Source organism: Choristoneura fumiferana, chromosome 30 (assembly GCF_025370935.1).
Source record: "Choristoneura fumiferana chromosome 30, NRCan_CFum_1, whole genome shotgun sequence".
In the NCBI taxonomy this organism is placed as follows: domain Eukaryota; kingdom Metazoa; phylum Arthropoda; class Insecta; order Lepidoptera; family Tortricidae; genus Choristoneura; species Choristoneura fumiferana.
The window spans coordinates 5,632,512-5,656,719 of NC_133501.1; the positions used below are offsets into that span (position 1 = coordinate 5,632,512).

Genomic DNA, 24,208 nt, shown 5'->3' on the forward strand with positions numbered 1-24,208 from the left:
GTGCGCCCATGCAAAAAATCTTATATTTACAAGAATTCTTTTTCAGCTGGCCACCTTACTGTCGATAAAGAAAAAAATGTCTATGGTTCGGGAGCTCCCGTTCTACATGTTCTACTAACATTCAAGATGAAAGTCTTAACAAACAAAATTTTGCTCTTCTACCGTTAAAGATGGTGATTTAGATTTAACCTTTAAATGCTGAGCTGTTTAATATTTACTGGCACATTGGTGATAATTATATTTGGATGAAAAACACTAAACGTTAATCATCTATGGTTTCGGCTTCCTTCCTAAACCCATCCAAAAAAAGAGATAAAAAAAGTTGGCTTGGCTGTCAACCGAGAAATGTCAAAGAAGACGCTCAAGCTTGGTGCATGTTTCACACAAAACATTGAAAAATAATCGATAATTTTAACTATTTTCTAAATGATCACAACCAGAATTAGACCAGGGATTATTTATTTAGTTAAAAATGGACGATTTGTGTACAGCCTGTCTCTGTTCCGGTCGAAATCTGTACTTTATTGGAGAAACTGAATTCTATAGTTTGTATTCGCAAATTCTAAACGAAATAAATGTAAGTTTATTTACTCTCTTAATTAAGTGTACTGGGTAAAGATTGAGCGTGGTTCTGGCTGCTTTGATGTTAAAGTCACTGTAGTTTCGAACGCGATTCAGTTTCAATTCGTATTGTTTTGTCGTCGTGCACTACAAAGAAATGACTGTTATTGTGGATTAGAAAATCTGTTTGGTTGTGTTCCGAGACTGACTGGTAGTTAAATGGTGCCTGATCTTTCTGAAAACTCTCAGAAAGAACTTTTTTTGAACCACATATCCAATTTGATTCAAAATTTACTTATTTATTATGTGATGAAATGTTATATTTTAGCAATCCCAATTTGATAATTACAGCCAAAACCATTTATAACGACATCGCAGGGACAGCAATATTTGATTGTTAAATATGTTTGGTCCTAATGAACAAGGCTTTGACAAATGCCCGTCACTTTGAAAACATAACCCTGTTCTGTAACTACAGAGACTTGCTCATAATGTTACTATATTAGATTTTATATATTATTTTATTTATCAAAATGTTTACTCAAAATATGTAGTACATGTAGTTTAACCCATTTATCTATAAATTTCTATTCTTATATCAATATTATCTTATCATCACTTCCGATAAATACATACTCATACTTGATTTCAATGACTTTTTTACTACTGGCCAGTTAGATAAAATACATAATATTCTAATCACCCACCCAAGACCCGAGAACCAACATTAAATTATGAACAAATGTCTGCCCTGACCGGGGATCGATTCCGGGACCTCAAGCTTTGTAGTCAGGCTCTCTAACTAACCACTTGGGCTATCTGTTCGTCCAAAAATGAAAATGATATGTGATATTCATTACTTAATACATTTAAATAAGATGAAAATATATTTCGGTACAAAATAACAAAATACAATGTTTAACTTAAATTTCTCCTCATACATAACTAACAAATTAATTATAAATAATGTTTCCAAGATGTCTGGCAAGTTAATTTTTGCTACATATAAGTTATGGTATAATCAATCTATAAAATAATAATAGTTTTTTAAGAATATAAGGAAGTCTGGTGTACGAAACAGGGCAGGGTTATGTTTTCAAAGGGTGTTGTTAGGGTTCCGGAGCCAAAATGGCAAAAACGGAACCCTCATAGTTTTGCCATCTGTCTGTCTGTCTGTCTCTCCGTCCGCGGCTTTGCTCAGGGACTATCAATGCTAGAAAGCTATAATTTTGCATGGATATATATGTAAACTATGCCGACAAAATGGTACGAAAAAAAACAAAAAAATAAAGTGGGGGTGTTTTTTTTCCCTAATCCAACCCTATAGTGTGGGGTATCGTTAGATAGGTCTTTTAAAACCATTTGGGATTTGCTAAGACGATTTTTCGATTCATTGATTTTTTTGCGAAATATTCAACTTTAAAGTGCAAATTTTCATTAAAATCGAGCATCCCCCCCTCTTTAATCTAAACCGGTGGGTGGAAAAATTAAAAAAAAATCAGGATGGTAGTGTGTATATCTAACTTTTAAGGAAAACTATAACGGCTAAGTTTGCTTGAGAATTATTAGTAGTTTTACTATTAAATAGCAGCCTAAGGTATAAAATATACCTAAACTATGGAAGATTCCGTATAAAATACGAAATCCTTAGAAAAATATTACTTAATTTTTTCGTAATGGCTACGGAACCCTATTTTGGGCGTGTCCGACACGCTCTTGGCCGGGTTTTTTTGGTATATAAGATTGTGTTGAGACTTTTTAGCTACATCCAATATGTGGTTATAGGGTCAATCAACTTTTTAGTGTTGTTATTCTGTTCCGTGACCCAGGAGACGTCAGTGATACACTCTGTTAGAAAAATGTTTGCAATGTTTACTACTAGCATGCTTAGGAGATGAGCCATGAAGGAATTGCCTTTAAACTTTTACAACCTAACTTTTAGTGGATTTGTACCCCATAAAATCATACTTTAATAAAGAGTTTGTTGCGCTATAAATTCATACTTTTAATAAGTGACCCAGGAGATGTTACCATGGCAACCAGCTACACTAAAAAGTTGATTGACCTAACCCTAACAGTTAGGTTAAGTGGTCCGCAAGAGCCAAAATATGGTCCGCAAACACTTTCAAATTTCTAATCACTATAGTAATATTGTTACATTGAGGTTTTCATTAAAGTTTATTTTTGGTTTGGTTCACTTTACTTTTCTTGTACGTAGTGGTCCCTCCCGAGTCCCGACAACAAAGAAACCAACTCAACTGAAGAAGAAACTGAAGGAACTGGCTCATGCATACATGTTTATTTAACGTTTGGGCTCCACAGAAAACCAGCGTTACTGCACATAATGTGCGGCAACACATGCTGAGTGGAGACCCTTTTTGGTATCCTGCCGTGTCACCTAGTAACATAGTTTTAGTGCTAGTTCTAGTCTTAGTTTTAGGTGGTACTTTTTGGAGCCAAAACAAACATTTCTTTCTTTCTTTCAAATCAAAGTGGTCCCTGGTCAAGAAAAGGTTGGGAACAGTTAGGTCCTAACTGGTGTTGCTATAAACAGTTTTGACTGTAACACATAATTGTGTTTCCAGGCGTATGACAATGTGTGTGTGCGTGTGTGTTGGGAATGCCGCGCGACGCTGTCCCGCTTCCAGCAGTTCAAGACTCAGATCCAGCAGAGCTACGGGGAGCTGATGATGCACTTGCATCAGGTATTATAAAACCGAGATGAGAATACCATTCGAAATAGAGATGCAACGGACATCCGGCTAGTATCCGGTATCCGGCCACTTATTTTACTATTCGGCTGAATACCGGATAGTTGCGTACTATCCGGCCGGATACGGGATGGTAAAAACTTATAGTCATGATTAAAAACTGGTATTTACCATTTATTTATGAGCTTTGCAATTATTGACATCAGTTTATTATTCTAAGGGGCTGTTTCACCACCCATTGATTAATTTTAACTGACGGATAAATGTGATACCGTTTCGCGTCTATTCAAACAAAACAAACAGAAACGACATCATATTTATCCGTCAGTTAAAATTAATCAATGGGTGATGAAACAGCCCCTAAGTTAATTAATTATACTCTACTAGTTGCAACCTGCACGGAGTATCGCGCATGTTCGAATTAGCTTAATTTAATTGTACGTAAAACGGCCGAATATCCGGTATCTGGTATCCAGCCAAACCACTATCCGTTTCATCTCTAATTAGTACCGTTAGCACAGCAGTACATACTGAATAAATATAATGATAAGTCGATCTATGATATCTTCATAATTTGAATGCAGATAGCTATAGAATAGACACTATTACAAAGTATGCTTATTCATAATCAAATCAGTCACTACATACATATTCATTATACTTAACTCTATTATTTGTGAATGCTGTGTCACTTATTTTATAAAAAATATATATTTTTTGACAAATCTGTCATTATTTTCCACGTAATTATCATGTTACTGAATCGCGGTACCTATTAGAAATAAATTTGTAAAAATAAATTCGTTGTAAAGCATTGCTCCTGTAATGTTTACATCATTTGTATTTTATTTGACTTCGTAATATAATTTAAGTTCATAATAATAATTTATATTTGTTTTCCAAGCGTTGGACTTTCTATGTCTGGTGTACAATAAAGAGTCTTTGTATTGTATTGTATATTTTCAGAACACCCCGAAACACACTATTTGCAAGCAACCTCGTCTCGCCGTTCACAAGATGGCACCAACAAACTACCCAGAGTTAGAGGTCAAGGCGGAGCACGAGTATGAGCTGAGTTTGATGCCCATGGACCACATCAAGACCGAGACAGTAGAGTTGGAACATAGCGAAGACACATTTGTGAAAGGGTTCGAGGTTGAAGAAAAGAAAGAAGCTAAAAAGGTAACAACCAATTTATTGCAATAAGCTGTGGTGGCCTAGGGGTTTGACCTTTTTTTTTTTATTCGGCTCGCACCTCTGAGTTTTTCGAAATTCATGTGCAGAATTAAGTACATTTGAAATTTACCAAGGGAAAACATCGTGAGTGAACCTGCACAAACCTGCGAAGCAATTCAATGGTGCGTGTGAAGTGCCCAATCCGCACTGGGCCCGCGTGGGAACTATGGCCCAAGTCCTCTTGTTCTTAGGGGAGGCCTGTGCCCAGCAGTGGGACGTATATCTATAGGCTGGGATGGATGGATTCGACTGGATGGCAAAAACGAGCAAGTGGGTCTCCTGATGGTAAGAGATCACCGCCCATAGACACCTGCAACACCAGGGGGATTGCAGATGCGTTGCCAACCTAGAGGCCTAGGATAGGATACCTCAAGTGCCAGTAATTTCACCGGCTGTCTTACTCTCCACGCCGAAACACAACAGTGCAAGCGCTGCTGCTTCGCGGCAGGATTAGCGAGCAGTTAAGCTACAAAAATCATTAGAAAACTAAGGAATTCAGATCGAAGGTCATTGGGGCATGGGATCCCCTTAAAGGATCTCTACCAGTTAACCTTTGAGTGGTTGAGAGGGGCAATCAGTTCCAGAGGAGAGGGGAGAGGATCATAGTTTTGAGGACCAGATGGCCTAGTGGTTAGAGAACCTGACTACGAAGCTTGAGGTCCCGGGTTCGATTCCCGTGTCGGGGCAGATATTTGTATGAAAAATGCGAAGGATTGTTCTCGGTTCTTGGGTGTTTAATATGTATTTAAGTATGCATCTATATCTATATATGTAATTATATTTATCCGTTGCTTAGTACCCATAACACAAGCTTTGCTAAGCTTACTTTGGGACTAGGTCAATTGGTGTGAATTGTCCCGTGATATTTATATTTATTTATAGTCTCATACTTTTCGATACAAAGAATATATTTTTGCCAGACACGTTCCTATTAACTACGGTCATGGTATGATAGTGTATGCCAGCAGGGCTACTACGAAACTCGAAGTTCGTGCCGTGCGGGCCCTCAGACACTTATACTGTTTAATACGAGAGCGAGAGGGACGGTACGATACGAACTTCGAGTTCGAGTTTCGTAGTAGCCCTGCAGGATCGTAGCAAGTGGATGGACACAGTTGAGAAAGAGGCGTGATTTTATGTACAGTCAGCGTCATACATATAGCAGTCTATATTACCAAATACTTGGAAACATCTAAAATAGTCATTAAAGGTGCGACCAAACCGCTGCTTAAAAAACGGTGACGGTACGGAATCGCAGTGACGTGCCGTAAACGTCACGACTTTTGTTCGGTAAAGACCTGAAGTTTACGGCACGTCACTGCGATTCCGTATTTTAAGCAGCGGCGTGGAGAGCATGCGATAAAAACGGTGCGCGTACGGTGCGTCACTGCGGTTCCGTGCCGTCACCGTTTTATAAGCAGCGGTTTGGTCGCACCTTAACAGTGACTCAGTCGAAGCGGTCAAATTGTTCTGGACATCCATCGTGTACAAATATATCGGAGCATGCTAGTCGCCAAATACGTGGTAACATTCCACCCGACATTAGTACCTAAACTTCCACTTCACCACTGGTAGCGTAGCAGCCAATACTGTATACTGAATGTATACTTTAACCAAAGTCTTTAACCACTTGAGACGACGGTACCATGGTATCCAAAACCAAAATGCTTCAAACCGTCCGTGGATACTTTAGTGTCGTTAAGTTTAACCTTGATTTTGTGATTAAATCATAAATTACATGCTATTGTTTTATAAATAGTATTTGAATGAGTAAACATTAATTTACGTCTCAGTATTTCTTCTTTATTTAAAACCTTGTAGTTAAAAAAAAACCCGGACTGTCACGTGGTTAAAGATTAGAATTTTTAATATAATTTGATTACCATAATATCGGCTAGCCATAATTATGAATGAACATACGGCTCAGGCTTGTTCTATCTGTTTCCTAAAATGTCTGCTTCTCAAAATGGCCTTCTTCCCACATTGTCAGTTTCCTAAGATGTCTGGTTCTAGTATTGTCAGTTTTATAACACGACTGCTTTCTATAATGTTATATGTATAGTAGGTATATCTAGGATCAATTTCCAACAACTTTCATCTTAAATAATTGTAACCATTTTAACTGACTTCAAATAATTTAAATTAATGCTCTAAAAAGAAGAAAATAAACTTTAAATTATCCACAACAAACCCCATCAATTCATTACATTTTACAATTTATATGATATAAAAGCTTGCCACGAGATTATGGGAAGCGGACATTGTAGAAAACAAATAGTGGAATTATAGGAAACATAACATTGTGGGAATTAGATATCGTAACAAGCGGACATTATAGGAAGCAAATGGACGTAATAAGAAGCGAACATTTTAGAAAAGAGCCTATAAGAAACAAAATAGCAGACATTTTAGGAAAGAGACGTTTGTAGGAAGAAGGCCATTTTGAGAAGCAGACATTTTAGGAAACAGACAGAACGAGCCTGAGCCGAACACACGGGTGTTTCCTGTAACACGAGCAAATTATTAAAACATAGGTCTTACTCGTCAAACTAAGCAACATTAGTTCAGCGACTTTTAAAAATAATAGTCTAGATTTTCACTTTTTCTACAAATTTAATATTGTCATCAATGTACGCCATCCTAGAACCTAACTGACGTCGCCTGTCACGCTACAAACATCAAGCATTTTGCTTTACATTGCTTCTTCGAATAAACTTTAAAGTGTAATAATGTAATAAAAATTAAATATATATTTTTTAAAAAGTCGCTGAACTGATTATTTGCTCGTGTTACAGGGAACACACGGTATAAGCGAAGAAATGAGGTACAAAATTATTCAGTTAAAAGAAGAAGGTGTGTCTGTGACAGAGATATCAAACGATCTGGGTATAAGCGTAAGTTGCTTTTCTGTTCTTTCTCGTTATAAATTAGTGATATTTATTTCAGAGATCGAATATTGGTATGTTTCTTTAGTCTACTCTACATAGTATAAATAAAGTCACTTCCTGCCGTCTATACGCTTAAATCTTTTAAACTACGCTACGGATTTCAGTAATAGAATGATTCATAAGGAAGGTTTATAGGATGCGATTCTATTTATAGAAGCGAAGCCGGGGTGGGCCGCTGGTTTCGTATAAAATAACCACACCTATTTATTTTCAGTCTCGCTTATTAGATACTAAACTTTTTTTAATTTTAAAGTGACTACTAAACTTTTGTGTCATTTCATTAGTTATTACTTATCTAAAATATCAAACAGTCGCTAATAATAACCTAACCATAACAAAATCATTTTAATACAAGCTTTTTTGCCGACTGTACTTTTTGATGACCTTACTTGCATTGTCACCCAAACTACATATGCATACCAAATTTCAAGTCGATGCTATTAACCGTTGAAGAGTTCCGTCCTGCGGAGACGTTCCTGGCTGGACTACCAGGATGTCACTACAAGATTATTGTACTGTCACGCGATATACATAAGTATTTCAAATTTCAAGTCAATCTGACTACTGAAAGTTGGTCAAATTTAACTTGCAAGATTCCATTACAGACAGACAGACAACGGGACAGGTGAAACTAAATAAAAGCTTGTAAAATATGTTTTCATTTAGATTAATATCAATCCCTAAATTATACGTATTAGGTACTTAACCATATTATTGTGTATTTTAGAGAAATTCGATATATCGATGGGTGGAAAGATGGAACAAGGAAAGAAGTCTTAAAAATTATGTGGTGTTTGGACGGCCACGTCGAACAACCATGGACGAAGACAGCCGAATAGTGCAGCGAGCTCGGGACGATCGTTTTGTAAACTCAAGCAATCTGTCCACAGAATTCGGGGTGTCACGATCCACAATAAGACGTCGTTTTCGCGAGAATGGTGTACATCATAGAATACCGGCGAAAAAACCTGCACTTACACCGAGTCAGAAAGCGCAGCGTTTAAAATTTGCACAAAATTATCTAAACTACAATTTCGATAACGTTATTTTCGTAGACGAAAAAGTGTTTTGTTTATCTAGTCGTGGTCGCTTGTGTCTGTGGAGAATGAGCAATACTAGGTACGAAGAAGGAAATGGTTTGTCCAATAATGGAAGTGGACGAATAACACTCGGGTTTTGGGGTTGGATGTCCCAAGACGGACCGGGAGAGTTGGTTGAAGTTGGTGGGCGGATAAATGGACTGCGGTATAAAGAAGTTCTTGATGATGTTTTGCTGCCCACAGCCCAAGTGTTTTACCCAGGCCAAATAATTAAATTTGCCCAAGACAATAGTTCTGTCCACAATTGTAGGGTCGTACGTAACTATCTGAGCCAAACGACGGACTTGGAACAAATAGTTTTCCCACCACTTAGTCCCGACTTAAACCCGATCGAAAACTTGTGGGGAAAAATGGTGCAGGTATGGGATAACACTCAAGTGAGAAATACGGCATCTTTGCGGAAACATGTCTTTGACACATGGGAATCTTTGAGAGGGAGTGATTACTGCTACAATGCAGTGCAATCCATGCGTCAAAGGCTTAGTGATGTAATTATTGCTGAGGGTGGATATACCCGTTTTTAGCTTTTTTTCCCTATGCCCGTGCAATTTTTGAACTATACAACGATAACAGTATACACGATTCTTGTTACCATGGAAACGCAATAAATAAATGTATTAGAGTTTGGCCTGAAAAAGGTTATATTACGGTAACAATTTGAAAGGACATCGTTCGCTCGCACAGCGCCATCTATTGATTGCAAACGAAGTTATCTTGAGAGCTGAGATACGTCACAGTTCTTGGACAGTGCCATCTATTCTTGTTTAAACTTAAAATATCCCACGTGAACGAATTACCGGGATATCCAGTATCTTATTACGCAATTCAGATCTTTGTCTATCTGTACGCCAAGTTTCATGTAAATCCGTTGAGCCGTTATTGCGTGATTGAGGAACAAACATCTAAACATCCAAACATCCTCACAAACTCACATTTATAATAATAGTGGGTTTAGTAGGATCTGTATTAAAATACCACATTTGAAGTCGGTTGTTTTGTTAGGAAATAAGTTATTTAATAAAGCTGGTGATTACAATGTGGCCCCATTTAAATTAGATTAAGATCTGACCTAATTTAGTATGTATGTATGTATGTAAATACTTTATTGTACATAAAACACAAAAATAATACAAAAAGAAAACAACAAAACAAAAGAGTACAAAGGCGAACTTATCCCTAAAAGGGATCTTTTTTTTTTTTTTTAGTTTTCGTGATATTTAATGATGTATGTTAAAATACCACACTTGCAGTCGGTTTTCTTTTAAGGAAGTAAGTTATTTAATAAAAAAATACTGGAAAAAGTATATGGCAATTTTATTTAAAGTTGAAGTTAAAACATCGTCGGTGATAGTGCATTATCTCGTCTAGCTGTTTTCCACGGTTTACTAATGTTTCGGCGAATAACGTTTGGCAACCTGTTTCATTTCGCAACTTTTCATTTCCCAACTGTTTAATATTTCTGAAACTGTGTGTTTCAGGATTTTTATAAAACTAACCTAACCTAAAGGGTTCTACACGATGGCCCTGAAATAAATCCTGAAATATTTACAGTTTTAGAGTTTGCGAAATGAAATGTTGCGAAATGAAACAGGTTGCCAAACGTTACGTTGCGAAAAGGCACTCGGTTTTCCACAAGGCTTAACTTAAAATAAACTAACAGCCAAAATTAAACCTTATGGAAAAAGACAGTTACGTGGTATTGCAGTATCACCTACGGCTTAGGCTCAAAAGACTCACTTTCCCGAAATGTGCACTTTTTCTAAAGGTACACTTGTTTAGAAGGATCACTTTCTCGAAAGGCGTACTGTCTCAAAAAGTGCGCATCTTAATTAGTACACTCTCTCAGATAGAGCACATTCTCAGAAGGAGCACTTTCCCAAAAAGTACACTCTCAAATGGAGCACTTTCTCAAATAGAGCACTTTCTTAGATGGTACACTTTTCCAAATGAGCCGTTTCAAATCCCTCATCTAAAATTAGAAAAAGAGGTAGCCAAGATGTTTGCACTCCATGGATGTGACAACTTGATGATGGGTCGTTGGCGTGGAAAAGGTTAAATAATAGCCTATTCCCTAAAGTTTTTTGTGTTATGTGTGCCTTTTTAGAAAAATGTACATTATGGGAAAATGTGCATTTTGTAAAATGTACTTTTTGGGAGAATGCACTTACGAGGAAAGTGCCCTTAATGGGCAAGTGTACGTTTTGCGGAAAGTGCACTTTTAGAGAAAGTGCAAGAAAGTGTACATTTCGGGAAAGTGGGTTTTTTGAGCCGTTATGAAATCTGACAGTGTGAATGAAACATGAGAAAAAAAGCCTTCAGGGTCCAAATGAAAGAGATGAAACCATCACTGACAAGTTGTTACTCTTCTCGGTGATTGTCAAAAACAAAAAGTTCGAAGAGAGAGTTTAGCTTGAAACGCGTCAGGCCATGTTGAATCTTATAACGCGTTAATTTATTGCGCAATCAACCCGAGATTAAAACTTATAGCGTTTAAAATAAAGCTCAATTTTCTAGTGTGTCCCATACTTTTGGATACTTTGGCTGCTTCGCTACCAGTGGTGGTGTGGAAGTTACGGTACTAACACCGACTTGAATGTTACCAAGTATTTGGGCGTGCTCCGGTACATTTGTACACGTTGGATGTCTCGAACAATTTGACCGATTTGACTGAAGGAATGTTTAACGTCTCTCGATGAGAGCTAAAACATAGATGTCGTTAGTGTCGCTGCCTAAGTGACTAATGGAAGGAAGTTGGAATGTGGATGCTTAGGAAAAATTAGTGGCTAGACTCCTGTCCAGTACCACTACCATGAGTTTACAGTGACCTACTCGATAGCGACGGCGTAAATTATTTGTATGGAGAATTGTACAGCGCCTCTACAAATAATTTACGCCGTCGCTATCGAGTACGGTCACTGTAAACTCATGGTAGTAGTACAAGGGTGATGCAGGCGTATAGCACGCGAGTTCGATTCCCGGCGCTGGTCTCTTTTTCTGGGTTTTTCTGTGCATCCATGTTTCAGCTTGTATTTTCGTATAAATATACGATTTAACTGAGTCATTGTAATGACCATTTGGATGTTTCCTAGTTTTTGGTGATCTTGACTGCTACGTTACTATATGACGCTGACTGTATGTATGTACGCGAGGGCACTGCTGCCAAGGCGGGACCGTCACACACCAAGCCACGTAAGTCCGTGGTCGGCCAAGGGAAGGCTGGGTAACCAGTTGGACCGAAGTCGCCCATGTCGACTGCAAGCAACAATACAGGCTCAGCGCCTAGGGATGGTAATCGATGGCGAAATAATCGATTAATTGATAATCGATTATTTTAACTGTGTCGATTTCAATTAATCGATTAAGGGCGATCATGGTATCGATTAGTCGATTAATCGAATCGATATCGAACATTCCTACGGTGTTGCCAGATGTACCGCTTTCCCGCGTTTTACACCGCCTTTTATAATGAGGTACGGCACACTCTAGGTGCGAAATTCAAACTTTTTACAGTTCAAATGTGTTTTAAGTGAAATAAAATGGGGTGGCACTATTTCCCGGCCGTAAAATACCGACATGGAAATACCAACCCGATATTTAGTGTACTCGCCCGTACAAACTGGTGTCAAACGGACAAGAGTTTCTATGGGTGTGTACACCAAATATCATGTCGGTATTTCCATATTGGTATTTTACGGCGGGGAAATAATGTCACCCATTTTATTTCACTATAAAAAAAATAAAAAAAATTAACAAATAACGATTAATCGGTGTAAAATTATCGATTAGATTCTCGTCTTATCGAGACTTCTCGTTAATTTTACATCGATTAATTGATTAATCGAATCGATATCGAACATCCCTATCAGCGCCAGCTCAGGGAGGTGCAAAGCCAAAGGCGGTAGCGACTCCCAACATCTCCGCAGCAACATGGCAAACTGTGGCTGGTGGGTCGACGGCGGGAGGAGCTGCCGACCTTAAGCATATCATGCAAAATAGGCGCACCTAGATGTCGAGTTGTGGAAAATAGCCCGCTAATACCTATACCTATGTATGTATGTATAGGCTGACCAGAATTATAAAAAACCTCGCCATATTGCTAATCTTGCACTGGTAACACTAAATTAAAATGTCATCTGTCTATTGCTGTCAAAGTTTAACGTTGTTTACTCGTGGTATTTTAAAGTTTTATTTTGTGTTTTTGTGCGTCATAATGCCGAAGATTATCCATAGCCTTGGAAGGAAAATAATTTACAATGTATGAAAGTATTTGTCATAGAAACAGTCTGAGGGATTAGAAAATATTCCTTTAAATAACACCGACACCGTTGTCAATATGACTGGTAGGTATCGTATAGTGAGTGTAAAGAATGTTGCAATATAAAACGTAGAAGTGCTGCCCTCGCGTCAGGTTTTTTATATTCCTGGTCAGCCTTTAATGTATGATACGGTGTGATGGGTAAGTACTTAATGTACAAGCGTAGGTAAATTGTGGAACAATTCTAATCTCACAGAATAAAGTAATACTGTGATGAAGTACTTAATGTACAAGCGTAGGTAAATTGTTTTAATCTCACAGAATAAAGTAAACTTGGACCTTTTACGAAGACGCGTGATTTTGTCAAAATAAGCTATTAATGACATTGTAATAAGAACCACGGCACGCGTCATCGTGAATGACTACCTATAAGCATGTAATTTTAAAATATTGTTACAGGCAAGCAAAAAAAAAGTGAAGAAGAAACTAAAAGCGAATAAGAAAAAGAAAAATTGAAATCGCTCGATGACATCTCAGATGGGTTCAGTGACAGAGAACCTTTAGGCGATAATGTACAGGATGTGGATGATAATAAACATGATGTGGCCGATAATGTACAGGGCGATGTTTCGGAAAGTAAAGCAGAAGTGAACTGCTTTATATGTGCCAAGTGCGGGCTGCTTTTCGATGATAAAGTGGCGTTTGATGGACACATACAGACGGAACACAATACACAATTGAAGGTATGATTTATTTTAGTTATTCTGGAGAATCAACAGCTAATATACGAGTACACTACCCCCTTGAGGACGGTTTCGGTTTGACACGAAACTGATATGCAAGCTGTGGTTTTAGTTGCAAATATTATTTTCATCACTTAAGCTATGAAAGGAGGTTGCATTTAACTTGAAATCTGTGTTGTAAATTCGATTTACATCTTTAGGGATGTAAGTAAATTAAAAAATCGAATGGTGCTCATTTCTATTCACGAACTGGTAAACAAGGAGATTGTAATGCGTAATACTTACCTCCAAACCTCCATGCTGGCATAATGCTGCTGGCCAGTGCTGGCTGAATGTGCCAAAGCCAAAGAGCGCGAGGCCATTAAAAAAACAAAAGGTTGTCGCGATAAATTTTCTTCCGCTCTGTTTCAAATTGCGTAAACATTTATCACGGTTTTTCTTTATTTCCTCGCAATTGTGATGAAAAGTAGAGTGTTAAACTCGAGTGTAAATTATCAATTACACCCGCGAACTATAAGCACCCTCGCTCGCTTTGCCCGCTCGTGCGCCTAAATACCTTGGGTGTAATTGATAACTTACAATCCTTGTTTATCAATCTACTATTTCAGTCGTACAATGGATATTATCATCATCATTATCATCATATTATCAGTCTTTGGACGTGCGCTGTTTGGACAAAGGCCTCCCCTATGGTCCTCCAGTTGTTTCAGTTGGAAGCGGCTTGCATACACCGTGACCCCGCGGCTTTAACCAGGTCATCCGTGCATCTCGTTGGTAGACGTCCTACGCTACGCTTCGAGGCGTCCAAGTAATACGTAACGCACCGTAACATTTTTCTGTGCCCCCTCTCCCTTCCTAAACGTTACGTAACACCCAAATAACAATTTCAATACGATTCTTTTAGCTTGTTTTAGCTGTTTTCCAAACTAAGTTGGCATTTATTTGGCACATTGGCAGGTGGTAGGACCTTGTGCAAGGTCCGCCCGGATTGCTACCACCATCTTGCTCGCTAATCCTGCCGTGAAGCAGCAGTGCTTGCACTGTTGTTTCGGCGTGGAGAGTAAGACAGCCGGTGAAATTACTGGCACTTGAGGTATCCCATCTTAGGCCTCTAGGTTGGCAATACCCCTGGTGTTGCAGATGTTTATGGGCGGTGGTGATCTCTTACAATCAGGAGACCCACTTGCTAGTTTGCCATCCAGTCACATAAAGAAAAAAAAAGGCACACTAGCAATTCAGCATGAGAGCATTTACAGACCAAGGACAACAGCTGATGCTGAGCCGTAGCCGGGACCTTTTTATAGCGGCAACACTTCTTGTTGTTATTTTTCCTAACCTGTGTAATTGCTGTTATAAATAAATTATTTTCTTTCTTTCTTTCTTTCTATCTTGATGATGCGAATTTCTCACTTCCCATTATAGTATGTACTTGTTACAAAAAAACTGTGACGTACGTGGTGTTTGAAACCCCTACCCCTTTCCCGCCCTTGTAACGCATCGTAACGTTTTACAAGACCCCCCCCAAATTGCGTTACGTAATACTTGAACGCTCCCTTGCCGATCCGCGGTCTCCATTCAAAAGCTTTTCGGTCCCAACGGCCATCTGTTCTCCATGCTATATACACCGTGTTATTTTTGATATCCGTTAACTTCGGCAGACTCAGTTCATTGCTATGAACTACCTGATAATTAATTGTTAGCAGGAAAATAGCTTAAGGGTCTGTTTCACCATTCATTGATTAGCGTTAACCGACGGTTAAATGTGATGCCGTCTCCGTCTATTCGAACAAAACAAATAGAGACGGCATCACACCTAACCGCCAGTTAACACTAATCAATGGATGGTGAAACAGCCCCTAACTCTTGATTATCTTTTGTCTTAGAGAGATTAACTTCATTTGACCTGTAGATTGTTCCCTTAAACTTTAAGGCTTAAAGTTAACGGATATCAAAAATAACACGGTGTATATGACCTGACCATGGCCACTTCAACTTAAATGTTAAATATGTTTCAGGTAAATATAGAAAAGAAGGACGTGCCTATAAAAGTAACGAGAGTAAAGCGTGCAGAAGTATTAACAGAGAAACCGCAATGTACGGAGTGCGGCAAAGTGTTTAGCTCTAGAAAAACATACAGATATCATTTGAAGTGAGTATAATACGGATAGGCAAGCGCAGCGTAGGACGTCCACCCAACGAGATGGACGGATGTTCTAATCTGACGCGTTTCTAACTCAATCAAAGGTCGTCTTCAGAGCACCACAACTGTTCACCATACCAGGTTAAACTGGTGGCGATAGGTGGATTTGTGTGTGCTCTTACAGTGTGGAGTTAGAGGAACTCCATGGACACACATTTTAAGGGTTCCGTTTTTGCCATTGTGACTCCGGAACCCCTAAACTTGCTCGTTTGCCAACCAGTCGAATAAAAAAAAGTCGGGTAATTAGTCTAGTTGTCTACAACTCTGTTATCATAAGTAACTTAGTTCAACAGTCAGGACTCGTTCAAATCAGTGGCCAGCTGTCAAATTTTCAGTAACTCTTTAAAACCATGAGTTTCTATATGTTTTCTATATGACTTTTATCGTAGTTCCAAAGCCACTATATTATAGACTATCTCCTAAGCACGTTAGTAATAGTTATTTATGTGGCTGGTGCATAATGAGAGGCATTAAAGTACGAGTGTGGCCGAGTGTGGCCTTCGGCTCGTTTCATAATAAGATCACACGAGTGTTTTAATGCCTAATTATGTATAGCCGCATACATAACTTTATCTACATGCATATCATAAGTTTTCTATAATATGTTCGATATGGCCTGTATTTTGACTTTGACTTTGACTTTGACTTTGACTTTGAATAATAATTATTATCTACATGCATGTCATAAGTTTTCTACAATATGTACAGATATTCATTGTTAAAAAAAGTATTACCGATACTTTAATGTAAACATTAAGATGCACTGTACTTTAATGTGAACATTAAGATGCACCCGCAGATACCAGGTTTCTTAATAGTCATTTGATAGTCGTTTCTGAACATATAATAGGGAAGTTATGATATGCATGTAGATAAATGATATTATGTAACAGTTATTCTAAGAAACTCTGTCACTGTTGTCTCTTGGACAACGGAACACAATAACAAACCAGACAATTTTGATTGACCCAGAGACATGTTGTATAACAGGTGTACAATGTATTTTCAGTGTACTACATAAAGGACAAAACAGATACCCGTGTCCCCGGTGTGGGAAGGTGTACCAGTGGAAATCGAACCTTGGACGGCATCTCAGAACCCATAAGGTACGCATCTTTTACAGCGATAGTAATAAGTCCGTATGTCGTCGTCATGTGAAAGAAAGCAGCCAAGTGCGAGACGGAGTCGCGCATGAAGGGTCCCGTACCATTATCTATAGGTACAACATTAGACATTGGCAAAGAATAGGTAAATTGCGGTTTACGATTTATGACGTATTATTAAAAAAAACTACTTACTAGATCTCGTTCAAACCAATTTTCGGTGGAGTTTGCATGGTAATGTACATGTATTTTTTTGTTTTATCATTCTCTTATTTTAGAAGTTACAGGGGGGGGGGGCACACACATTTTACCACTTTGGAAGTGTCTCTCGCGCAAACTATTCAGCTTAACCTCTATATTATTTTTGAAGGCCTATCCATGCATAGATACCTACCTACCTACCTATTTTTTCTATTTTGTGTGAAATCTTAATGCGGTTCACAGAACACATCTACTTACCAAGTTTCAACAGTATAGTTCTCATAGTTTCGGAAAAAAGTGGCTGTGACATACGGACGGACAGACAGACAGACAGACATGACGAAACCATAAGGGTTCCGTTTTTTGCCATTTGGCTACGGAACCCTATATTGTGCGCGTCCGACACGCTCTTGGCCGGTTTTTTTTATTATGTCGGTCTGTCTGTCTTCAGGCCCGAGACGACGGCGAACTGTACTGCGAGCTGTGTGACAAACGTTTCGCTTCTGTCGCCACCTACCGGCAGCATCTGCGGGTGTCGCGCCGGCACGTCTCCGAGAGCGAGTTCAGGTACCGACGCGGACGGACACACATATGGCTGTAGCGATGGACAAATACAGATCAATTTAGAGAATGAATTTAAAAAAGAAGTGAGAAAGTAAGAGAGAGAGAGTTCAGGTGCTATGGGGATGGATGCTTGCACACAGGAATGTATAAATGGACATATTGATGGGTACATACACATACGGATCGGTACATGAACATGGGGAGAGATAAGTACATGGAGATTAATATTTTTTTTAACTAAGAATGTGTCCAAACTATCTCCATACAAATTTCATCAATAGTAGATTGTACAACGAGAGCATAAAACGAGCCATTTTACCCGAGGCGTTCATATAGCCACCCGAGCTGGTACGGCGAGGGTGGATGGACAAGTCAAGGGGAAAACGGGTTTAATGATCGAGTTTTACACTCTGCTTTTCACTTCGATGGCGAGGAAATGAAATAGCAACAGGGGAAACAATTATTCACTTTCTATGTACCTTTTATTTTTTATGCATTATTATAATAATTCCATTTTTTTAATTTTACTGATTTATTACGATTGATTTGAATGATTTTTAGTTTTATATAAATTATTAAATATTTTAAAAATACACAGTTTTTTTTTGTTTGTGGCTGTTGACACCTGATTACCTTGGTCTTCAGTTGGTTTTAGACGAAGATTTTATTTTATGCACTAGAGCATAAAAAGTCATTTTATGTCGCCTAGATACAGCACAAACACGATCTTTACAAGCATGAGAAGTGAAAAATCTTTTTAACGGTTTAAGTGCGAAGAAGTAATAGAGAGACAGATTTACAGAATATACAATTTGGAATGTTTATTTTACAGTTTCGTTTGCAACGAGTGCGGCAAGAAGTTCGTGAACAAGACGAGACTGCGGGACCACGTCGACTGGGAGCATTTAAAAAAGATCAAGTTTAAATGTCAGCTCTGCAATAAGGTATCTATTTATTCATGGTAGGACCTTGTGCAAGGTCCGCCCGGATTGCTACCACCATCTTGTTCGCTAATCCTGTCGTGGAGCAACAGTGCTTGTACTGTTGTGTTTCGGCGTGGAGAGTAAGACAGCCGGTGACATTACTGGCACTTGAGGTATCCCATCTTAGGGCTCTAGGTTGGCAACGCATCTGCAAGACCCACTTGCTCATTTGCTATCCAGTGGAATAAAAAAAAGAGAAGGTATTTATTCATTTATAAATCATGTTCATTAAATTAGGTGACATATTATTAAATAGTAGGTGCACGATACCCTGATGGGGTATAAAAATGATAATCCTTAAACTATTTTACTCTGATAATATTTCATTACATAATTGATTTATTTATTCATTATACGGATTAGAGGAGTGATGTCATCAAAATACTAATGCTAAATAATATAGTAAGAATTTATTATATACATAGTTTATTGAATCAGGGGTTACTTTGCGATCTCATCATCATGTCAGCCGAAAGACGTCCACTGCTGGACATAGCCTCCCCCAGGCTCTCCACTCAGACCGGTCTTGTGCTTTCCGCATCCACCGCGATCCCGCGATCTTAACCAGGTCGTCGCTCCATCTTGTTGAGGCCTACCGACAGCTCGTCTCCCGTCCGCGGACGCCATTCGAGAACCCTTTGACCCCATCGGCCATCAGTCCTGCGAGCAATGTGCCCCGCCCATTGCCACTCAGTTTCGCAATTCTAGGGCTATTCGGTAACCTTAGTTCTAACGCGGATATTCATTTCTGATTCTATCCGCAGAGAAACCCGAGCATAGCCCTCTCCATAGCCCGTTGAGTGACTTTGAGCTTCCTTATGAGGAATCCTTACGTTACTTTGCGATCTATGTCGATGAAATATAAACAACTAGAGTTTACCCGCGGCTTCGCACGCGTAAAATCTTCGATCTGGTAGTTGCAATTGAAAATATAGAAAATAGAAATAGTAAACGTTTATTCGCATTTCGCAAATTACATAAGTACCTACACAAAAAAAATTGAAATAAATTCCGGGATTAAAAAAAAATCCCCTGGGAATTCCCAAAATTGATATCGTGGGCTAGACATTGTCGTACTAAGTATGTACAACAGAACTAGAGTTGTCCTTGAACTGTCCAAAATTTAATGACTAACTAAACCCAGCGGTTGAAATTTTGAGAGTTTATCCTGAGGGAATATCGGGATAAAAAGTGTCCTGTATGTTATTCCAGATGTCCAGCTATCTGCGTAACAAATTTTATCGAAATCCGTCCAGCCATTTTTGTAAGAAGAAGTAATTAAAACACCCCCGGAACATCTCTGGGGGAAAAAAAGTTTTTTTTTTGCAAAAAACTTATTTTTGCTACTTATTTTTTGTTTCAGCCGTTCAAGTGCCACACATCGCTCTACGTGCACATGCAAAATGTACACAGGAACAAAGAAAAAAAGGATAACTTGTGCCACGTCTGCGGGAAGTCTTATCAGGTTAGTCCCTGTATCTGACCAACTGATCTTCGAAGTATTTTTTTTGTTAAATCGTTATTTTTTGGAGAAAATACTTTTTAGGTGAATCAACTTTTTCTTGTTTGTTATTCTGTCCCGATGTCCAAAAGACTAGCGTATTTATTTATCAATAAAAAATTACAATATTACAATAAAAAAATAGAATGTGCTGTAAAATTTTGTTCTAAAACAAAAAAAAAACTAGAAAAAATTACAATTTACCGCAAGTAATAATTAAGATTGTTTTTTGGAGTATTTTTGTATTTTTTATTTCAACTCCTAATTTTGTTACTTTTACGGTCATTCCGTAAAATCCATATCGAAAATACAAACTGAAACATAGATGCACAGAAAAACCAGAAAAAGAGACTATCAAAGAGATTTTCAAACATAGATGTCGCTAGTGTCGCTGCTTAAGTGACTAAATATGAAACAAACAAGCTGAGATATGAGCTGCTTAGGAGAAATTCGTGTCTGTACTCCTGTCCAGTGGTGTAGGGGTATGGCACGCAGCACGGAATGCTGAGGACCTGGATTCGATTCCCAGCGCTGGTCTCTTTTTCTGGTTTTTCTGTGCATCTATGTTTCAGTTTGTATTTTCGATACAAGTATTAGGGATTTTGAACGTCGTCTTCGTCGTGACCCTAAAACGACGGAACACCACACCCTCGAGCCGGAAGTCGGTGCGTAGGAACATCTGCTGGTGCTTGACCCCATTCTGTATAAATCTTCAAATTTGTACGTAGTCCAACTCGCTCTTGCCGGTTTTTTAAGTTATCAATATCATCATGATTAGCCAGAAGGTTTTTAGGGTTTCGTAGCCAAAATGGCAAAAACGGAACCCTTATTATAGTTTCGCCATGTCTGTTCAGGGACTATCAATGTTAGAAAGCTGTAATTAGCTGTAATTTTGCACGGATATATATGTAAACTATGCCGACGAAATAGTACAATAAAAAATTAAATAATATTTTTTTTAGGGTACGTCCCATAGACGTAAAGTGGGGGTGATTTTTTTCTCGTCCAACCCTATAGTGTGGCATATCGTTGGATAGGTCTTTTAAAAATTTTTCGATTTAGTGATTTGTTTGCGAAATATTTAACTTTAAAGTGCAAATTTTCATTAAAATCGAGCGCCCCCCCCTCTTAAATCTAAACCGCTTGGTGAAAAAATTTGTAAAAATTTAGGATGGTATATCAAACTTAAAAGGAAAACTATAACGGCTAAATTTGCTTGAGAATTATTAGTAGTTTAAGAGTAAATAGCAGCCTAAGGTATAAATAAAATATACCTATACTTGGATGATTCCGTATAAAATACGAAATACTTAGAAAAATATTACTTAATTTTTTCTTACTGGCTACGGAACCCTATTTTGGGCGTGTCCGACGCGCTCTTGGCCGGTTTTTTATTCATTTTTTTTAAATTACAGAACGCAGCGAAGCTCAAGTATCATATAGTGGCGATGCACACAAGCGAGACCCCCTACCAGTGCGGGCAGTGTACAGCCGCCTTTGGCTGGTACTCCAGCCTATACAGGCATATCCGGGAGGTCCACTATAAGGTGAGCGTAGAAGCGGTGTATATAAATAAAATCCATACTTATAATATAAATGCGAAAGTGTGTGTGTTTGTGTATTTGTGTGTATGTTTGTCCGTCTTTCACGTCGAAACGGAGCGACGGATCGACGTGATTTTTGGCATAGAGATAGTTAATGGGCCCGAGAGAGACACAGGCTACTTTTTATCCCGGGAAAATGCACAGTTCCGGAGGGAACAGCGCGCGATAACCGAATTCCACGCGGGCAAAGCCGCGTGCAAAAGCAAGTAAATAAATAAATATCATGGGACACTTGACACCAATTGACCTGGTCCCTAGTCCCAAACTAAGCAAAGCTTGTACTATGAATACTAGGCAACGGATAAACATACTTATATAGATATATACATACTTAAATACATATTAAACATTTAAGGACCGAGAACAAACATTCGTATTAATCATACAAATATCTGCCCCCGCCGGAAATCGAACCCGGGACCTCAATCTTCGTAGTCATGTTCTAACCACTTGGCCATCCGGTATAATGAAACTACCCAATTATGATGACGTGATGTTTTTTTAACAGATGAAGGTGCAACCGAAGAAGTCGAAGAAGGCAAAGAAGTCAAACGATGGAATGCCGATACCTCTCGCGATGCCTCAGCCGGGGCCGCCTTAGGCCACAACCAACAAAAAGCTGGAAGAACCCCGACTTTGTCACTTCAAAGTTCAATATCTCAACGGCTAAACCGATTTTGATGAAACATGTCTAAGAACCATCGCTGGAAAAACTGGTTTCGAATAAAAAAACGCATTCAAATCGGTCCACCCGTATAAGAGCTACGGTGCCACAGACACACACACAGACACACAGCGAAACTTATAACACCCCTCTTTTTGCTTCGGGGGTTAGTAAAAAGACAGACAACTGCTAAAATGACTTCATGCACAAACATGTCTGCGGGTCTATCAACTACCTATTTAGTGTACACTCGAACCAACTGAATCGTGCCACTGTGGAACCTTTTCGTAGAAAAAGTCAGTAACACCCGTATTACTTGACAAGTGAATTTATTATGTACTAGCTACTACCCGCGACTTCGTCCGCTTAGAGTTCGATTTTCACTATCCCGCGGGAACTATGGCATTTTCCGGGATAAAAACTATCATATGTCCTTCCCCGGGACACAAACTATCTGTATACCGAATTTCATCCAAATCGGTTCAGCGGTTTGGACATGATGAAGTAACAAACAAACAGACTTACAAACTATCGCATTTATTAGATTAGCGGGATGACACTTACTGTGAGAGCGTTCTACGGTGGCTCAGGAATCAAATGGTTCGACGTGGTTTTGCCCCGTGACCCAGGAGACATCAGCGATACACTCTGCTAGAACAATGTTTGCAATGTATACTACTAGCATGCTTAGGAGATGAGCCATGATGGTATTGCCATAAAACTGCCACAACTCCTAAGTTTTAGTGGATTTGTACCCCATAAAATAATATATTATGGGGTTAAAATCATACTTTTAGACGTTACCACCGCAACAGTGAATAGTTGATCGTCAATTTCAATGTCATGTTGACATCCCATATTTTTGTCAAGGGAATAATCATCATCATCCCAGCCAATACACGTCCCACTGCTAGGCACAGGCCTCCTCTCAGAACAAGAGGGCTTGGGCCATAGTTCCCACGCGGGCCCAGTGCGGATCGGGAACTTCGCACGCACCATTGAATCGCTTCGCAGGTTCGTGCAGGTTTCCTCACGATGTTTTCCTTCACCGCAAAGCTCGTGGTAAATTTCAAATGTAATTCCGCACATGAATTTCGAAAAACTCAGAGCCTCAGAGGTGCGTGCCGGGGTTTGAACCCACGACCCTCTGCTTGAGAGGCGATAGGTCAAACCACTAGGCCACCACTGCTTCAAGGGAATAATAGTGAAGTTTATTATTAAAAGGTTCCACCATATTATCCGTGTAAATTTGAAATGTTTACCCAATTATGATCAACCGAAGGACGTTCACTGTTTAAAAAAAAGGAGGCCTTAGAACCCTTAGAACGACGCAATCAAAATCTGCACTTTATTTGAATATGTCACAAAGACACTAAAATGTAGGTACATGCAATACCTACTGCCCTGCAAAAACAAAAGGAGGTATCTCAAAAAAACTGTGTAGCTTCACAGGGTTTATAAACTCGTGTTTTTTTGAGATACCGCCTTTTGGTTCAGAAAGACAAAATATGTAATTTTACTATACATTCTTTTTTTTATTAAGTATTTTTTTGTAAATAAAATGGACTGATACTTAATTTCATTTTATTTTTCTAAACCCTTAACCGCTTCGCTCGTGGAAAACGTAGCGGCAGTTGAATTAAAATTCCGAAGTTTTATCAAATTCCCGCGGGAATTCCTAAGAATTGGGTAGTTTCTTGGGTTAAAAAAAAATATCTTTCTATTTAGCAAGGCTCTAATACCGGTTAAATTTCCTTTTGGTTTCATTCGCGAAACCGTTATTTTTAAACCGGTTTTTAAGGGAACATTTCCATAAAGTTCTTGTCAGATTAAC

General features: G+C 38.7%; 1 protein-coding gene across 1 annotated transcript; it reads left to right on the forward strand.

The window, feature by feature from the left end:
- Positions 1–327: 327 nt before the first annotated feature.
- On the forward strand, positions 328–23,164 carry LOC141444423 (uncharacterized). Its single transcript, XM_074109974.1, has 13 exons — positions 328–577; positions 3,147–3,266; positions 4,239–4,454; positions 7,304–7,402; positions 8,184–9,072; positions 13,319–13,554; positions 15,570–15,703; positions 16,764–16,860; positions 17,510–17,625; positions 18,455–18,566; positions 19,969–20,070; positions 21,522–21,653; positions 22,219–23,164. The coding sequence occupies exons 1-13, from the start codon at positions 473–475 to the stop codon at positions 22,309–22,311; spliced, it is 2,451 nt and encodes an 816-aa protein (XP_073966075.1). The 5' UTR covers positions 328–472; the 3' UTR covers positions 22,312–23,164.
- The last annotated feature ends 1,044 nt before the right edge of the window (positions 23,165–24,208 follow it).

Excerpts from the sequence above, each read along its gene's own strand:
- LOC141444423 (XM_074109974.1), top strand. The coding sequence starts at position 473 with ATGGACGATTTGTGTACAGCCTGTCTCTGTTCCGGTCGAAATCTGTAC. Across the intron at positions 15,704-16,763 it reads ACATACAGATATCATTTGAA|TGTACTACATAAAGGACAAA; the intron begins GTGAGTATAATA and ends ATGTATTTTCAG. Across the intron at positions 20,071-21,521 it reads TCTGCGGGAAGTCTTATCAG|AACGCAGCGAAGCTCAAGTA; the intron begins GTTAGTCCCTGT and ends TTTAAATTACAG.